The sequence below is a fragment of the Scyliorhinus torazame genome, chromosome 19, assembly GCF_047496885.1.
Source record: "Scyliorhinus torazame isolate Kashiwa2021f chromosome 19, sScyTor2.1, whole genome shotgun sequence".
Lineage (NCBI taxonomy): Eukaryota > Metazoa > Chordata > Chondrichthyes > Carcharhiniformes > Scyliorhinidae > Scyliorhinus > Scyliorhinus torazame.
The window spans coordinates 77,431,380-77,444,913 of NC_092725.1; the positions used below are offsets into that span (position 1 = coordinate 77,431,380).

At 49.8% G+C, this 13,534-nt stretch overlaps 1 protein-coding gene across 1 annotated transcript in view; it reads left to right on the plus strand.

Annotated features, from left to right (window-relative positions):
- The window catches only part of LOC140396240 (structural maintenance of chromosomes protein 1B-like), a 367,818-nt gene that overhangs the window by 142,163 nt on the left and 212,121 nt on the right, over positions 1-13,534 (plus strand). The window contains exons 16-17 of the mRNA XM_072484572.1: positions 1,664-1,805; positions 6,907-7,052. Of these exons, the coding sequence (XP_072340673.1) occupies positions 1,664-1,805; positions 6,907-7,052 (288 nt within the window). The remainder of the gene's footprint in view (positions 1-1,663; positions 1,806-6,906; positions 7,053-13,534) is intronic.

Consider the following 13,534-nt stretch of genomic DNA (forward strand, 5'->3'; position numbering starts at 1 on the left):
GACCGGTTCTTAAGGTCCTCTACTTTCTCCTGTAGCCGCTTCTGCGTCTCCCGCATTACTCCTACCTCGGCCGCCAACTGCTCCTCGTGGTCATCCACCACCTCTTTCCGGATAGCTTGGCCCTGTGACTCCAGCCTCTGCTCCACTCGATCGATTCCCGACTTCAGCAGATTTATAGCCTTGGTTAGGTCCTCATCGGCCTCTCTCCTATGCTGGTGGAACTTCTCGTTTAAAAAGCCCACCAGTTGGTCCATCATCGACCATTGGGTAGGCAGCGCAGGCCCTTTAACCTCCGCCATCTTTAGCTGTGGCGCACAAAGATTCTCCTGCTCCCTTCTTCTCGACCCACTTCTGGTCTGTGGATCCATCCACCAGTACCACCAGTGGAGTCAGACTTCTCTCTGGCCAGCCCTACACCTTCTTCAGCCACACATCCATCCACCGAATGGGGAAAAGGTCCGGAAAAAACAGCCTCGAGCTGAACTGGGCACTATGCAGATCGCAGACATTTTTGCAAAGAATTATATTTGATAATAGGATAACAAAATAAAGAATTAGTTTGAAAAATCAATAATGTTTGCTGTGTTCCTGGCCATGATGCCTGAAGATAAATGTTCCTCAAACCAGACTTGCCCAACCTTTTCAGTGGGGGGCCGCATTTCAATTTTTTTCTTTCTCAACGAGCCAATTTTGGAAAGAAAAGGGTTTGGCACATTATTAGACATGAATTTAAAACAAAGCTGTGGTATGAAAAGAAACAATTCAATGAGCAAAATTAAAAACAGCTGAAGCATTAAAGTGATCATCAAAGAAAAGGGTAATAAATAAAGATGACCATTGAGTGCGAAAGGGTTAGTGTGTGAGTGCCTTTGGTTCAATCCCAGTCTCAGGTTGCTCACTCACCCATCCTCATCCACTGTGAAAGTTCGTGTTGGCATGTGAGACTGGGAGTGAGCCAGATTTGCGCGAATACATTCACTCTCTCATACACATACACATGTGCGCATACACACACACATGTGCGCGCGCGCGCACACATGCACGAGCACACTCGCCCACTCCTCTCTCCCCCCCCCATAAGGATTCCTCTCTTCCCCCACAAGCACTTCTCTCTTCCCCCACACTCCCATAAGCACTTCTCTCCCCCTACACAAGCACTCCTCTCTTTCCCCCCCCCCCCCCCAAGCACTCCTATCTCGCATACATTGATCTCTCTCTCACACTCTCTCTCTCACCCCTCTCTCATACACTCTCGTGTCTCTCTCACACACACACTCACTCCCTCCCACACATAATAATAATCGCTCATTTACACAAGTAGGCTTCAATGAAGTTACTGTGAAAAGCCTCTAGTCGCCACATTCCAGCACCTGTTCAGGGAGGCTGGTACAGGAATTGAACACGTGCTGCTGGCCTTGTTCTGCCTTACAAGTCAGCTGTTTAGCCCACTGTGCTACGATCAGCCTGGAATGAGAACGGATAATTTTCTAAAATAGCTAAGTGAGACACTCCCACAGATTACTGGCCTGCTGTTGAATGCAGCAGTTTACCCAGTGTGCTCCTATTAGCATTACCTATGTACCAGTGATTGGTCACAAGACACATCTACAAGCCAATGGTCTATGTTTTACCATTTTGATAGAATTTTCTCCCTATGTTGCAGATCAGAGTTTGAGAATCAGAAAACAAGGCTGATGATCCAGCTGGAATATTCATATAGCCAAATTGAAGAAGATATTCAAAAAATCCAGAAGTGGAAGGAAGCAATTCAAAAAGATGAAGAAGAAATAGTGAAGTTAAAGAAGGTATTAAGCAGTTAAATTTGTTTAGAAGTAATATGAAAGTGCGTTCATTCAGTTTCTCTAATTTCTTTGAAGTGATGGGAGTGCAAGGGAGGGAAGGTGGCAAACAGGAAATTTGAGAGATATAAATTATTGATGAATTTCAAAATGAGAAGCTTGGAGTCATCAGTAACACTGGATGGATAGAGTCAGCATGAGCCTCAGGCTGTTCTAACTTGGAGGCCTCATGAACATTTGAAAGGCAGGATGTCATTCTGGTTTACTTTAAACAGGGACTGCATCCCTTTTTTATATCTTAGTTGGAAGAACATTGGAAAAGATTGTGGCAACACAGATGACCCCAGTTTTCTGAGGTCTTCCTGGAAATCCTAGTAGTGGAAGAGACTCTCTTTCCAAGCACCTTGCTATGGAGCAGGTCTGGACAGAGGTGGCCAACAGGATCAATGGTAACAGCCAGTTGAGGAAAGTGAATTAATGACCTCCGAAGAGGACTTCCGGAGGCGGTATGAGACTTCCGGTGGCTGCTATGAAGGAGTATGTCGCACATTTGGTGGCTCCCGCTCGGGTCGGACTTTTGGACCTTTTCCCCCGATTTTTTTTTTTTACCGGACTTGATTTGAAAAATCGATATAGGCAATTGTGTACAGGTTTCCCACATCGGTGCATGGAGAGGAGAACTAGAAGTGCTCACGAAGGCAGAAACAGAAGGACAGAGAACGCTTGGGCTGAAGCTGCACCGGGAGTCAGCATGGCAGAGGACCGGATCTCTGGCTTGTCGACCCAGCGGTCAACGGAGCAGTTGATGCAAGTTATCCAGGAGGGCTTCGCCAAGCAGAAGCAGGACTGCTTGGACTTGATTTAAAAAGGCAATTGCGCGGCTGGAGCTTAGATTGGATGCCCAAGATCGGGCGATCCAGAAAGTAGAGAAGGTGCTGGCTGACCAGGAGGAACATCAAACAGCGGTGGAGTTGGTGGGGATGCTGAGGGACTGCAGAAAAGGCTCGTAGAGAAGGTGGAGGATCTAGAGAACAGGTCCCGCCAGCAGAGCTTGAGAATCGTTGGGCTCCCGGAGGGATCCGAAGGAGCGGACACTGGGGCATACATAGTGACCATGTTCGAGAGGCTGTTGGGGGATGGGGCATTCCCCGGACCCTTGGAGGTGGACTGGGCTCACAGAGCGCTCGCGAGGAAGCTGCGAATGGGAGACCCCCCGAGTGCAATGGTGGTGAGATTCCACAGGTATTTGGATAAGGAGCGTATTTTACAGCATATTATGCAGAGCTGAGTGAGTTAAAATTTGCATTTTCACTGTTGGGGGATGGAGGTGTGTTTGTTCAGATGCTGAATTTTCTGCTAGATCTTTTCCTTGTTCAAGGTCTTTGTTTTTTCTCTGTCGGGCAATTGTGTTGGGATTGTTTTTCATTTGAATATGTATGTATGAGAGGGGGTAGGGTGGGGAAGGAACAATAGGTGGGAGAATGTCTGGGGCGAGGGCCACCAAGCTAGCTGGGCGGGCGAGCTTGCGGAAGTGTAGTGGGGGGTGAGCAGATGTTAGGCTTATCAAAGGGGTTGATTTATTTTGTGCTGTTACTGGGTGGGTGGGGGGGGTGAAAATGTTCTGCTGACGAGGGAGGGGCTTTCGCTGAGGGACAGAGAGGAGGTCGGGGGCGGAGGCTGCCTGGGGGCGTGCCGGTGGGGCGCCTGCTGGCGACTGGCCCAAGAGAGGGGATGGCTGATCGGCGAAGGGGGGGGGCTATGAACCCCCCAACTAGACTGATCACCTGGAATGTAAGAGGGCTCAATGGGCCGGTCAAGAGGGCACGTGTGTTCGTGCATTTGAGAGGACCTTGGCCCCTGGTACTGCAGAGTGACACCGGCCGTATGGGTGCCCCCCCCCCCCCCCCCCCCCCCCCCCCCCAAATCTACCCAACAGCCCACCTAGTGCAACTCCCACAGTAGCCCCTGGTGTGGGCAGTGCCAGCCAACGGTATCCCTGGGACAGGGCCAGGGTTGCAGAGATTGGGGGGTGAGAGACATGCGGGTGAAGAGCCCGCAGTGCCAACTGGGCCACCCATCTAGTCCGATGGACCTGGCTGGGCACGGGGATACACACCATGCTAACATGTTGGCCTTTCACCACCTGCAGACAATGGATATTGGAATACAACTAACAATGCTGGCCTTCCTGCTTGTCGTCGCAGCCCTGGGGGATACCCTGCGGCTGTACGAGTGGGTGCTGCTTGAGGAGGAGGAAGCTGCAGCAACAAAGCGTGCCACAGAGAGGTAGGTGGCAGCCACCCAGGTTGGGGGGCCGGCTGCCAAACGGGCCAAGGAAGAGGAGGTGCCAAGGAGGCTCCAGATGAGGCATTGTGTGTACCGGCACCGCCTGTCATTCGAGGGCCTGCTGGAACGGGCATGACGTCGAAGAGTCCGGCTGAGCGAGGATACAGTGCGACATATCTGCCAGATGATGGCACACCTGGCACCATGGGGGTATGGGGGAGGACACCCTCTCCTGGTGTCCGTCAAGATGATGGTCGCCCTGGAAGTTTATGCAAAGTGTCCTTCCAGGCGCCGAGTGGGGACCTGTCCGGGATCTCACATACCTCGGTGCGCAAGTTAATCCGTGCCGTCATGGAGGCTCTATATGCCCAGGCGGATCAATAAATTCATTTCAGTGTGGACTGAGCCCACCAGGATGCCGGGGCAGTGGGGTTCGCTGCCATCGCAAGGATGCGCCGGATCCAGGGGGTGATCAGCGGGATGCATGCTGCACATGGTTGGACTGCTCCAAATGCGCCTGCAGGTTCTGGATGCTTGCCGACAATCCCTCATGCGTGGGTTTCCTCTGGGCGCTCCGGTTTCCTCCCACAAGTCCTGAAAGACGTGCTGTTAGGTGAATTGGGCATTCTGAATTCTCCCTCTGTATACCCGAACAGGCGCCGGAATGTGGGGACTAGGGGCTTTTCACAGTATCTTCATTGCAGTGTTAATGTAAACCTACTTGTGACAATAATAATTATGATGTAGTCCCTGGCTCTGCGACTGCATCTCCATAATCGATCGGACTGTCTGTTCCGAGACCTGTCGGGATGGCAGCTAGTTTGGGGTCGGCCTACCCTCCGACCGTCTGCCCCCTCGGGTGTTCGTACCTCCACCTGCTGTACCGAATCAACTATGTGGTGAGCACCGGAGAGTGTCCCAGGAGCCTCTTCGCTAAAGTGCCCAACCGAGGTGAGAGTCTCTGGGATGGTGGAGGTTGTTGGAGATAGCTGTGATGATACAATCTGTGTCATCCACTGACCCGACCTCCGGGGTATCCTGAGCCTCGGGTGGAGGGCTGGAGTCCGAGCTGCTCCCATCACTGCTCGGCTCAAGGTGGGGCTCCGGCTGTGGCCCTGGCTGGGGGCGGGGATGCCAGATGGACCCATCCCATCTCCAGCAGGTCCTGCAAGACATAAGATAAGACGCATCATTAGACTGCGGGCCAAAGGTGTTGGTATAGGTGTGAGCGTGGTGTGGTGGTGAGGGTGGTGGGTAGGTTGTGTTGGGGGGGATGGGTGGCGGGTTGACACCACCAGGAACCGCAACTCAGCAGGGTCTCACTTCCTCACCCATGACCAACCTCCACCATGGCGACCTCCCTTTCCTCCAGGCCGCCAACCACGTCCAGGGCCATCTACTCTGCCGCGGTCAGCGGCTGCAGGTCCGGAGGTTCCCCCTCCTGTCTTCCCCCGCTCCCGGCGGTTGTGCGTGGCTTTCTCCTGTGGGGGGGGAACACAGAAAACGACAGTGTTAGATAATCCAACGGATGCCCTTGACAAAGCCACTGACTGTCTAGTAAACTTATTTTTCTCTAAGTGTTTTTTATCTCATCCCGTGCGAAGGCCTCCATCAGTTTTCCCACTATTGATGTCAAACTGACAGGTCTGTAGTTTCCTGGGTTATCCGTTGCCCCTTTCTTAAACAATGGCATCACATTTGCAATCTTCCAGTTCCCCAAGACTAATCCTGTGTTCAGAGAGGCCTGGAAAATTTCTGTCATTAAATTTATTTTGACACTACATCATCCTTGGGGCTAGAATGTTCGCATTGACTGCAATGGCTACCGTTTCCCACTGCTTTCTCAGAATCTTGACCCAGTGAGGGAAGCGCATCTGCCTTGTGCACTAATACTTCCAGCGTTGTATCCGAGAACCTTGGGGGAACTCTCTGACCTATTGTGCGATCTTTACAGCTTCTTCCTGGTCTTCCATTCTTTAAAGTGTTTCAGCTCTTGCTACAGCCAGAATTAAATTTGCCTTTAAGTAGTTCAAATGGCCCTTTAGTGCTAATCTCACAAATGTGGTGCCCCTGCTGAGACATGCAACCACTTAAACAGCGCATGTGGTGCTGGGATGCATGTCACGATCTGAACCAGCAAGCAATATAAAGTTTCTGTGTTCCCTGCACCTATTTAGTAGTTGCTGATTAATTGCACATCGGGATCCCCACGCCCAGTTTTGGAGGCTATCTAATTTAGCTCCTTTCTGTGGTTGAAGTGTGTTAGGGTCTTGAGAGTTGTGAAAAGTAGATGTAACAAATATTGCAGGTAAATGTGGACACTTGCATTGGGATTATTCATGGGATCAAGTTAACATACAAGTTTTTGAAACAGTTTGAAACGGAATGTTATGATTTTAATATTTAATAACTGGTCAGTGTCATCCAGTAATGCTTTCAACTTTAAAAAGGTTAAAAATGTGCTTTCTTATCCTTTCTACATTTTGCTTCTCCGGCTCTTGCTCATAGATATCTGTTGCCAACTTCGGTAATTACTACTCTGAAGCTAATTACAGGGAGGCCTATAACAATTCCATGGTTAGGGGACTGTGTGAGACCTTCCCTATCTAGTTATGTGGCTTTCACGTAACACCTTTTCCCACAGTAGCATAGCTGAAATCAAAAATTTGTTGTAGTTTAGCCCCCATTGATGCTCTAACTTGCTTGCATGATGCATTTTGTAGTCCATATTGCCACTTACATTTACCTCTTGATATCCCTATTTGTGAATAGAAGCTCCTCTCAGCCGATATAAACTGCAGTTTTCTATTCTAAATAACAGGAGGAAACGCAGTTAATGCGAACCGTAGATGAAGCTATGGTGATACAGCGCGATCTCAATAACAAGTTGTTAATTAAAAAGACACAAGTCAAGGATGCACAAAAGGAACTTGAAGAAGTTCGGAAGAAATTATTAAACATTACCAGGTATGTTTTGTGCAAGTTCTCAAAGCACCATCAAACATTTTATTGTGAATGACCAAACAATTTCAAACGTGCTAAACAAATAATTTACAGTTAAAGCACAACCAATCATCTTGTTTTCCTTACTTTTGTGATGTTTCAAGTTTAGTTTTTAATGTTGAAAATTATTGGTGGAACATTGATGCAAACCATAAATCGAGCATGTATTCACTTGTCAGAATGTGTGTTCCTGAAAAAAGGAGACACGCTGTTGAAGCTTTTGCCTCGCACTCGTGAGGACAAAAGCAAGACTACCAATTGTAAATGAAACAACAATTTATATTGCTTGAGAAGAGAGTGCTGATTGGTTGGTGAGTGAATTCTGATTGACAGAGGTATTGACCTAGAGAATGCATCATTTGGAGAGCTGGTGCAGAAAGGATGGCCCAAATGACCTGCGCCATAGTAATTCTGTGACTTGTTAACTTTGTTTCTCTCTCCACAGATGCTGCCAGACCTGCTGAGTTTTTACAGCATTTACTGTTTTAACTAGTTTGATTGTACATTCTCTTGTAAAATCACTGCACTCAATTAATGAATACAGGAATCGGCCTTCAAGTAAAAAATATTTTTTTACAAATATAAATGACCTTGCAAAGCAAAAGCAAAACACATAGGCTCTAGGAAATATAACCGGACGGGAGGGCTCTTTACTCCCCTCTCCTATTCTCTCCTTTTTACAGATCATCTAAGTAGGCTAATGCTTTTTACATTCTTTTTGTAAGGGCCACGAAGAATCCAGCACGAGTTTTAAGGATACAAAGTAATAACATTTATTTACAATAACATATATATATATATATAGCAGCAGCAACTTCCCTTGCTGCACACTCCTTCCTGCTGGTTCCAAACTGGTCAGCTTTATTTATACATGGGGTTTACTAATGGTTTCTCCACCCCCCTCATTGGGGAAGCTCATACTCCCACAGGATTGTGGGATTGTCATTAGTCCCCAGCCAATGGTAAGCAGGCAGGTTATAACATCCCTCCCCCCCCCAAAGTCCAAGGAATCCACCAAAGACCCTGGCAAAGGAGGGCGTCGGACTCGTTTTGCCGCAGGCCGGACACCATTTGCACGCGGCGCTGGATCAGGTGGCGTGGAACGAGACGGAGATCGGCGCTTCCGTGATGAACGGCGTAACGGTTGTACATCCACGGCCTGTGGACCCGAGGATTCCCCCTCTGGGGGGGGATGGTCGCCTCCTGCTCTGCTGTTCGGTTCGCCAACCTTTCCCCCTCCTGGTTCGCCTGAGTCTCCGCCTCGCCTCGTGGGGCCACCTGTCTGCTCGCCTGCTGTTCCTGCCCCTTTCCTTCGCTGCTACTCCTGATATCTCGACGTACCCTCGGTCTATTGTTGCCAGGCATGTTCTTCTCCTGTGTCCTTTGTATTCGGGTGGATTTTCGACCGAAATTTCCAATAAATTGGGTGTTTTTTTGCACATGGTAACCGAAATTTCCAATAAATTGGGTGTTTTTTTGCACATGGTATATTTACAAGTGTTCACAAAGAGAAAAAAAAAAAGAGGATAATAAAAACAAAAACACTACATAAATAACAAACCACATGAATAAAAAAACCAATGGGTGGGAAAGTACAAACTGGGGAAGTGTATATACATAGAAGCACTGGAGAGACAGTTACATTACACATGTCTTTGGGCTCTCTCCTCCCCCTCCCCCCGCCTTTACTCCTGTTTTTTTTTAAACAAAGAGTGTACATACAACACCAGCAATACAAAATAAAACTGGATGGGGGGTGCACCTGGGCGACTCCCCTGACGTTGCTTGCTTCTGATCGGTTTTTGCTGTTGTGTGTTTCCCTCCGCTTCGGCCGTCCGTCGTTCCTTCCTCCTGTACTTTCTTACTCTCAGTTGCCCTTCTGTGTTCGTTATGGTCGTTGTCATTTCCCGTGCTCTCCTTCCAGTTTGTGTTCCCTTGTCTTTCCCCCCCCCTCTGGCTCCACTCCATTTTTTTTTGCCCCCTGTCCTTCCTTCTTCCCTCCCCGCCCCGGAAACTTCCAATAAATTAACTATGTTGTGTTCGATTGGGGGGAGAGCCACCTGATGTGCGTCCGCTCAACACATTGCCGTCACCGGAAGTCTCCCGTTTTAATTCTTGACGGTGCTCATTCAGTGCCTCTGAGAGGGATGCCGCCGTCCAGCGCCCTCCCAGTGAGGGCTGCTCTGCCCTTTTCGCTCCGGCGAGACTTGCGCTCTGCCGCCTCGTGCGCTGGTCCACTTGTCTGATTGCCTCCGCTCCAGACCCCTTCCACGTCTTGTATCCGTGCGGCCCCTGGCCTGGCCTTTTCCCGTCATTTTCTTTCTCCTTTCGTCTGCCGTGTTCTTCACGTTCGGGGAACAAATCGGTGGGAGTTTTGGCGAGTTTTTTTTTAAAAAAGGATGATCGTTTCACCGTTCCGTGGGAGGAGAGCGAGGAAAAAAAAGACACCCCCAAGGAGAAGGGAAAAGAAAAGAGAACCACCCCCAAAAAAACAAAAAAGAGAAGAGAACCAAGAAAAACAAAACGTGTTAAAAGAAAAATGAGGAAAAAAAACCATGAGGAAAGAAAATGGAGTTCTCCTTCGATCGGGCTGATAAGCCCGAAGTCGCCTTCAAGTAAATTTTATGATGAATTTTAACATAGAATTATAGAATGATACAGTGCAGAACGAGGGCAGTTGGCTCAGAGAGCCAGCTAATTAATCTCATTGCCCTGCTCTTTCTCCATTGCCCTGCCGGTTTTTTCACTAAAATGAAGACTTGTATTTATATAACTTTTTTTTTACAAACGTTTTATTAAGACATTTATGGTTTTATAACAATAAAAGATACAACTACAAATGTAAACATAGTTAAGTGCGTAACACATCCCTCCATCTCCCACTGTTCCCACCTAGTCCAATCAGAAAATAGCCTAACTCGCCCCCTTATTGAATCTGTTTAGTTTTCGCCGAAGAAGTCGATAAACAGCTTCCACGTCCGAACGAACCCTAACGTTGATCCTCTCAGGGCAAACTTAATTTTCTCAAGCCTCAGAAACCCAGCCATGTCGCTAACCAATACCCCTGATTTCGGAGGCTTTGAGTCCCTCCACGCCAGTAATATCTGTCTCCGGGCTACCAAGGAGGCAAAGGCTAAAACATCAGCCTCTCTCATCCCCTGCCCTCCCGGGGATTTTTGGAGTGTCCACCGACACTCCAAAAATCGCCACCCCTGGACTCGGCACCACCCTCGTTTTTAGTACCGTGACATCCGCAAAGGCTGGCACGGTAGCATTGGATGTAGCAGGTTACAGAGGGATATAGATAAGCTGCAGAGCTGGGCTGAGAGGTGGCAAATGGAGTTTAATGTAGAGAAGTGTGAGGTGATTCACTTTGGAAGGAATAACAGGAATGCGGAATATTTGGCTAATGGTAAAGTTCTTGAAAGTGTGGATGAGCAGAGGGATCTAGGTGTCCATGTACATAGATCCCTGAAAGTTGCCACCCAGGTTGATAGGGTTGTGAAGAAGGCCTATGGAGTGTGGCCTTTATTGGTAGAGGATTGAGTTCCGGAGTCGGGAGGTCATGTTGCAGCTGTACAGAACTCTGATATGGCCGCATTTGGAGTATTGCGTACAGTTCTGGTCACCGCATTATAGGAAGGACGTGGAGGCTTTGGAGCGGGTGCAGAGGAGATTTACCAGGATGTTGCCTGGTATGGAGGGAAAATCTTATGAGGAAAGGCTGATGGACTTGAGGTTGTTTTCGTTGGAGAGAAGAAGGTTAAGAGGAGACTTAATAGAGGCATACAAAATGATCAGGGGGTTGGATAGGGTGGACAGTGAGAGCCTTCTCCCGCGGATGGAAATGGCTGGCACGAGGGGACATAACTTTAAACTGAGGGGTAATAGATATAGGACAGAGGTCAGAGGTAGGTTCTTTACGCAAAGAGTAGTGAGGCCGTGGAATGCCCTACCTGCTACAGTAGTGAACTCGCCAACATTGAGGGCATTTAAAAGTTTATTGGATAAACATATGGATGATAATGGCATAGTGTAGGTTAGATGGCTTTCGTTTCGGTGCAACATCGTGGGCCGAAGGGCCTGTACTGCGCTGTATTGTTCTATGTTCTATAGTGGTTAGCGCAGTTGATTCACAGCTCCAGGGTCCCAGGTTCGATTCCCGGCTGGTGATGCGACGCATCAATTCACTGAGAGATACGTTGAGAAGTAAACTGGTTTTAATCAGTTTACAACTGAGCCTGGCCTGCCTGTGACCGGTAAGGCTATTGGCTTACAATCGGCGGTGAGGTTCGCAAAGAGGGGGGTGGAGGGTCGGTTTTTAGGGTCGCGAGGCTGCATATGGTGAGTGGGGGCAGGGGCCCCCCGAATTTAAGAGTTAGGCTCCTGAGGTTGCACTGAAAATCGTGTCCGAAGAGGAGAGGAGCACAGAGGTCTGGGAGCACATATAGTTTAAAATGAGTGTTCTCAGCGCCCTGGCACCCTTGGATTTGCACCGAGTGCGACCCAGAGGCGAGGGAGATAGTTTGTCGCGTCGGGAATATTGGGAACAAACAACGTCTTACCATGTCCGGGTGAATGAAGCTCTCTGTGCTCCCGGAGTCGAAAAGGCAAGGTGTCACGTACCCGTTTACCCGGACGGCCATCATGGAGCTCCGGAGGTGCTTCGGTCGCGACTGGTCCAGGGTGACTGTGCTGAGCTGGGGGTAGCCGGCGGCGTGATCGGAGGTGCTGGGGTGGCCCCGCGATGGCTGCTGTCCATGTCGTTCGTACATCTCGGCCGGTGTAGCAGATGACGGCCCCCGTTGGTCAAGTGTGGTGGGCGGTGACTTCCGGGTGCGGCGATGACCAGCTAGGTCGCACGTTTCGGCAGCTCCCGGTGGAACGGACTTTTGGGCTCTTGATAGGAGCCCCAACGGCAATTTTAACGGCAAAAAACACTGTGCTGTAATCCAGAAGGGAATCCCCCCTGGACACGGATGGAAAAAAGAGGAAAGTGGCCAGATTGTGGTGGATCCTCTAGAGCAGCGGCCAGGAAGGCAGGCACAAAGCAAGATGGCGTCGGAAGGAGGCAGTTTAATATGGGGCCCTGACCAACAAGAGTTCCTGCAGCGTTGCGTGGAAGAACTCAAAAAGGAGATGAAGAAGGAGCTGTTGGCCCCGATATTACAAGCGATTGAGGGGCTAAAGGAGGAGCAAAAGACCCAGGAACAGGAGCTTCGGGTCGTGAAGGCAAAGACTGCTGAGAATGAGGACGACATACAGGGCCTGGTGGTGAAAACGGAGATGCACGAGGCACAACACAAAAGGTGTGTGGAAAGGCTGGAGGTGCTGGAGAATAATGCGAGGAGGAAGAATTTAAGGATTCTTGGTCTTCCCGAAGGTGTAGAAGGGGCGGACGTCGGGGCATATGTGAGCACGATGCTGCACTCGTTAATGGGATCGGAGGCCCTGACGGGTCCGCTGGAGGTGGAGGGAGCCTATCTAGTTATGGCGCGAAGACCGAGGGCTGGAAAAATTCCTCGAGCCATAGTGGTGAGATTTCTCCGATACAAGGACAGAGAGATGGTCCTCAGATGGGCAAAGAAAACTCTGAGCAGTAGGTGGGAGAACGCGGTGATCCGCGTATATCAAGATTGGAGTGCGGAGGTGGCGAGAAGGAGGGCAAGCTTTAATCGGGCCAAGGCGGTGCTGCACAAACTGAAGATTAAATTTGGAATGCTGCAACCGGCAAGACTGTGGGTCACACATCAAGGGAAACACCACTACTTCGAAACGGCAGATGAGGCGTGGACATTTATTTTCGAGGAGAAACTGGAGTGAGCGGGCCATAAAAAGAACGTTTGGGACAAAGTGGGGGGGTGAATATGTGGGATGAAGGGGGAGAAAAGAGGGAAGAGATGACTTCCCAAGTTGTTAATCCTGCGACCCTGTAACTGTGGGGGGGGAATGAGGAGCTGAGGGCGCCGGCCATTGGGGGCTTTGTTCCCGCGCTATGGTAATCACGGCGGGAACAGGGAAGCAGGAAGGAGGGGGCCTCGCACAGTGTGAGCCGAGGTCACGGGGGGGGGGGGGGGGGGGGGGCGCCGCTTGGGGGAGATACGGCTACGTGGGAACCGAGTGAGGAGCTGGATTGAAAAAGGAGATGGCTAGTCGTCAAGGGGGGGGGGGTAAAGAGCCCCCCAACCCGGTTGATCACGTGGAATGTGAGAGGGCTGAACGGGCCGATTAAGAGGGCACGGGTACTCGCACACCTAAAGAAACTTAAGGCAGATGTGGCTATGCTTCAGGAGACGCATCTGAAGCTGATAGACCAGGTCAGACTACGCAAAGGATGGGTGGGGCAGGTGTTTCATTCGGGGCTAGACGCAAAAAACAGGGGGGTGGCCATACTAGTGGGGAAGGGGGTAATGTTTGAGGCAAAGACTATAGTGGCGGATAGTGGG